Here is a 6000-nt window from a genome sequence, read left to right on the forward strand (position 1 = left end):
AGCCATATCATCTGTATTTTTAAGCAAATAAAACACTAAAATGATTTGTATTTATAGAAAACAGCACAGGAGATAAAACACCTTGAGGTGCACCATTATTTACAACTGACTGATTTGACGATTCTGTTTGAAACCCTTTGAGGATGCTTTCAGAGGATATTTTTAACAAAAAGAATAAGGCCACCATTCACCTTAAAAATCAAGCAGACGCACAGGTGTGATATATATATATATATGTTGTGATATGTGCACGTAGAACCTGCACAGCTAGACCAATGAGGGAATAGCTGGAGGTGAAGGGACGACGTGTTCTTTCCTGGCTGTTTAGAAGTGAATGAAAAATTTTTAATTATCAAACTCCGCACACGAACAGAGCACAATTATGTTTAGGAATATACTGGGTCTGTTCCCACGGGTCGGATATGGATTGACCTGCCCCATATCCCGCTTACAACTGGCCTGAAACAGATCAGTAAAATTCCTAATATTCTCCGTTCGTAAACGGGGCCGTATTGAAAGCTTAGTGGTTACTCTCGTTCCACTCGTTTATCTGACTCCATTTAAGATATATAATTTAGAAATTTGGGTTTGAAATTTCCGCGAACCTCGGGAGTGATTACACTCGACTCGTACCTGCGCCACCATTACTCAATATATGTTCTCGCGATTAACATTATTGCTGAATATCTCAGTTCGGTGTAGAACTCAGAGGCTGAGGGTCCAGTCAACACAATACATGCAACACAGTCATGATAGTTGCGAGCCCAGGTCGGCGTAGCATTAACTGGGCTCCTTAGAGATAATTTGACAGGAACCAGCGCCGTAACGCCCAGGGGTTCCCATCGCGTCAAATCACAAGAGCCATGCCTAACCGACCCTTTAAGTTGGCAGGAACTTGCTGGCCTCACAGCTTAGAACTATCACATGGGTACCAAGCTCTCAGTTCGGTGTAGAACTCAGAGGCTGAGGGTCCAGTCAACACAATACATGCAACACAGTCATGATAGTTGTGAGCCCAGGTCGGCGTAGCATTAACTGGGCTCCTTAGAGATAATTTGACAGGAACCAGCGCCGTAACGCCCAGGGGTTCCCTTCACGTCAAACCACAAGAGCCGTGCATAGCCGACCCTTTACGTTGGCAGAAACTTGCTGGCCTCACAGCTTAGAACTATCACCTGTACCAAGGGACTGCCGATCGGTCAGTCCTTGGTCCCCATTGTCCCCCTCAATATTCAGTTGTAATTTAGGCTGAAAAGGTACAAGATGAATTAGAGTCATGGAGATCACGCAAGTTACAAACAAAATAATTTATTTCCAGACGGGTAGGCAGTTAGCGTAGAATAAAACAGTCAATTACAGTCAATAGACAAATTAAAGATAAATAGAATAGAGTGAAATCTTACCCAGCCTGCTTTCGCTACACACATATACAAAGTATGCACAGTGTGGGAAATCGAGTGCGATCTTCCCTGATAGGCTCGTCTCTCTGGCTTTTATGCCAAATCATGTGTTCCAGGCGGCAGTGCCATAAATTAGCCTGGTGGGGTTGTCGAATCTGGAATTTAGACCCCCACCGTTGGGGGTTGTTGCGTAGGGAAAATGAGATGATTACCTGATTCCTTGATTTTACTGGATCACATCCATACCAAACAGATTATCCTAATGTTTTGTTATGGTGCAGTTATCATGAAACCTCCCTCCTGTGTATCCATTTTACATGTAATTCCTGTTATTACAACAATGGGCATAATGCAATACAACAAGGATCACATGGGCAATGTTTACAATATTGTACCGGGTCTATTGACCATCTCAACCACAGTTCTGAGGTTTTCCTCCAAGAGAGTAGTCCCTGGGGTAATGACAGCAGTGCCCAAAGGAGGGCACTGTGGTACTGCCCGGAGTCTTTCCCCCTGGAAGTGACCAGGTGTGGGGTCATAAGATTTTAGGCACATTCTTTTCCCAGGAGTTTTAATGGCCCACATGGCCTAATTGCCCGGGAACCGCTCATCCACCCACCATATATCTATCCCTTATCTTCTTGGCGTCACTGGTCTGGAACTCGTCAAAAGGTACTACAAACAGCATTGTCCTTTGTCCCTTTTGACACACACCAGAACCCCCACTTCACAAATGGCAGAACCCCCAGCTCACAGGCTCCTCACAGCACACTTCGCCTCCCTCCTACATGCATGTGATGGATTTATTGAGAACATGTAGTGATGTGTATGTGATTGGTCAGTATGAGGCTTGGCTGCATCAAGAGTTTCCTGGCCGAATTTGCTCTATTTCATGCACGTCTCTCATTTAGGCATACTTTCACTTCATTTGACCCCCATGGTTTATCATTTGGAGAAATACACCGTTTTTTCCCTTGTTGTACTTGTGCTCTGTACTTGGGTAAATGATGGATGACATCTGTGAGGTAGAAAAGACCCTTTACTAATGCAACATATTCCTTGGTTGTCAGGTGATGAAGCTGTGAATGAGTACAACTCCCCCTGTGCCCAGGGTAAGTTCAGTACTATCAGTGGCCAACTTTCCACCAACAATTTGCTGCCTGTGTTAAAAAACCTGCAACATCATATGCAGCCGCTTTTAGTCCCAAAATACCTCAGTCTGTCACTGCTGCATGTACAGTGCATCCGGAAAATATTCACAGCGCTTCACTTTTCCCACATGTTGCAGCCTTATTCCAAAATGGAATAAATTCATTTTTTCCCTCAAAATTCTACACACAACACCCCATAATGTCAACTTGAAAGAAGTTTTTTTTTTTTTTTTGCAAATTTATTAAAAATTAGAAACCAAGAAATCACATGTACATAAGTATTCACAGCCTTTGCTCAATACTTTGTTGATGCACCTTTGCCAGCAATTACAGCCTCAAGTCTTTTTGAATGTGCAAAATGTGCCTAAATTTGCAAAAAAAAAAAAAAAAAAAACTTCTTTCATGTTGTCATTAAGGGGTGTTGTGTGTAGAATTTTGAGGGAAAAAATGAATTTATTCCATTTTGGAATAAGGCTGTAACATAACAAAATGTGGGAAAAGTTAAGCGCATACTTTCCGGATGCACTGTACTAGACCTACTTTATAATGTGCATATATTTATACCACGGCATTCATTAATACATTATTCTGACATGCATATTACATCATATATATGGGATAGGAAAAACTCACTTTAAGGTGCCTATTTATACACCTAGACATACTAGCTGTTTTAACAGGATCAATATTACATCTCCAGAAGTACTGATTTATTGAAGAATGATTCCATATTACATTTTACTCCAAGACAACTGATTCAAAACCATGTGTGCTAGCTTGGTTGGTTAGGATATTCATACTAGCTTGCTAATGTTACCATTACATTTTTTAAATCCTATTTTAGATTTCTACCTTTCTGATCTTTCTGGTCCTATTTCTTCATTTCTTATATTTAAGTCTGATTAAAATTTTACATGCAGAATATCTTTTCTGTCTTATTTTCATTGTTTGAACAACCCAATTTTATGTTATAATATTTACAATTTAATTATATTTAATTTAACATTGAATATTTAATACAGAATTTTATAATATTACATACACAATTTATAAAAACATATAATGTGTAAAGGTAAGTGTGATTGTCAAGTCCTACTCCAAGCCATGCAATTGTCGTGATCATATATATGCACATTGTTGTGTTTATATTGCAGGTGATGACTTAAACCAACTGTGAAAGGGGGACCAGCCACATCTTTTCTGTCAGTACATTGGACAATCTTCAGATACATTCTATATTTAATACTCATTGTTTTAATTAGGTGATATGTAATATTGAATTTTGAATTAAAGTTTGAGGAATGATGTATTGTCTCCATTTGCTTGGCTTCCTCAGATTTATTATTTTGCACTCCTGGAACCAATGTGCAGCTGAACAAGGGGCTGACTCCTGTCAGTAAACCGGTTCATTTCAGCACACACATGTCAAAGAGCCCTTTCTGTATGTATTTCTCTCTGCTTTTGGCACATTCCAAGCTGACTGCATCAGCTTTGAAACACGACGAGGTTTAATGAACAGGACCAGATGAACTGAACCCGAGGGTTCATTTAAATGCTTGTAATGGCTCCTTACATTCTCAAAAGGTTAGTTGCAGCCAAACAGTATGAAAGACATGCTAAACCAAGGAGGAGAACAAGACACTAAAACCTTGTTTTCTGAACAATCCTGTATTTGTCAATCCTTAGATTCTCAGAACACTTTTATGAACTCTAGACATGCACATATGCTGACCACCAAAGCTAAATTTATTGTGTCATAATTTTATGCTGAAAAGTAATACCAACCAGACAGCAGTAACTGTTCAAAACACTCAGCTAGCGTATGCAAATTCATGAAATTGTGAATTCACAAAAGGCAGCTATTATTATTATTATTATTATTATTATTATTATTATTATTATTATTATACTAATGACTAATATATTTGTAGCTTATTGAGATCCTTCAACAGTTTTTGAATTGTGTTGAAAAACTGCCCCTAATCTGGGTGCAGACTATATAAACAAAATTACATTTTGCCCTGTTCCTGACATTACTGCTGATTGGCTGTCTTATCAACACCAAATAGATGTCAGTGAGGTTTTTCATCCTGGCCTCTGACCTTTGGTTGTTTAGTACAGTGCATCAGGTATGGTTAAAGAAAAAAGATGAAATATAGCTAGGGCTGCAACGATTAGTGTCGACCATGTAATTTCGTCGATTTGCATTTTCGTGACCGACGCGTCGTATTGTTTTGAACTAGCTTGCAATTGTTAAATACATTTGGCTCTGAAACATTGTCAACATTGCTATTCCCAGTCATCACTGAATGAGCTTCATAAGATTAGTGTCTTGATTGCGTGATTTTAGTGAAATTAACCTAAAATCTTAACTAGTGCGCAATGAACAAGTCACATTTGAAGTACAAATAACATCTCTTACAATATGTTTATTCCACAAATTTGAATTTCAATGTTTCCATGTCCAAGTCCAACGTTTACCATCACCCTAATAAACAAGTAGCCATGTGCCCACTGTGTAGTGCGCAGACAAACACAAATACAAGCATCAGCAAATAATCTGTAGTAATACTGCAGCCCTGCAGATAATGTAGCCACAGGCATAGATAAATGATATATAATGAAAAACAGAGTCATAGTGGGTCAATAAAGTATCTATAATGAGTCAATACATTAAAAGCAGTAAGACATCTTTGTGACACAGTAGGTGACTCGCCCTACTAGTATACTATAGTAGGCATCCCCACTGCACAGCATTTACAGGCATAAATAAACTTCACAGCGCATGATGAATATTATTATCAACATTATTAATATTATATTCTTATCAATAAGTAGAAATCATAATATAAAGTCTAATTGTAATTTTCTAGTCTATGTGCAAAATTGTGCAACTGCAAACTAATTCTGACACTTACTGTTACTTTTCTTGCACTTTCTTTCTCCTATTAAAAAAAATAAATCTGTGTGGATTATTTGAGCTCTTTACTCAAAGATGGTCTACTCTGGGTCTTCAGCTACCCAAGTGATCTAAGGACAGTAGTATCACACTAAATAAATTCACAATACATTTTGAAATGTTCAACTGCAAATTGAATCCATAAAATTATCGACAGATTAATCCATAACAAAATAATTGTTAGTTGCAGCCCTAAATCCAGCCTGTATGCCCCATGGTGGGGTATATAATATATTTATAGGTATATAATATTATTATTGTGCAGAAATAGTTTAAATATTGTGCAGAAATAGTTTAAATATTGGCCCAGCGTTGCCGTGCTGTACTGAGGAGAAGACCCGACACTGGCCTTGGAACGGAGCCCCGTCTGCCCGCCATCGCTGTCCAGTCTGGAGCGGAACACCTGCACGTGCAGTCGCAGGGGTCAGAGGTCACAGCTCAACCAAACGTGATCTTTCAGTTCAGCATCACAAACTATTTATTCAATCCT

General features: G+C 38.8%; 1 protein-coding gene across 4 annotated transcripts in view; it reads left to right on the forward strand.

Annotated features, from left to right (window-relative positions):
* LOC133132605 (alpha-2-macroglobulin-like) overlaps positions 1 to 3858 on the forward strand; it is a 48190-nt gene extending 44332 nt beyond the window's left edge. For all 4 annotated transcript variants that reach the window (XM_061248122.1, XM_061248123.1, XM_061248125.1 and 1 more), the window contains 2 exons: positions 2471 to 2512; positions 3706 to 3858. In XM_061248122.1, the coding sequence (XP_061104106.1) occupies positions 2471 to 2512; positions 3706 to 3728 (65 nt within the window). In that variant the 3' untranslated portion in view covers positions 3729 to 3858. The remainder of the gene's footprint in view (positions 1 to 2470; positions 2513 to 3705) is intronic.
* The last annotated feature ends 2142 nt before the right edge of the window (positions 3859 to 6000 follow it).

The sequence above is a fragment of the Conger conger genome, chromosome 7 (assembly GCF_963514075.1).
Source record: "Conger conger chromosome 7, fConCon1.1, whole genome shotgun sequence".
NCBI classification, from domain to species: domain Eukaryota; kingdom Metazoa; phylum Chordata; class Actinopteri; order Anguilliformes; family Congridae; genus Conger; species Conger conger.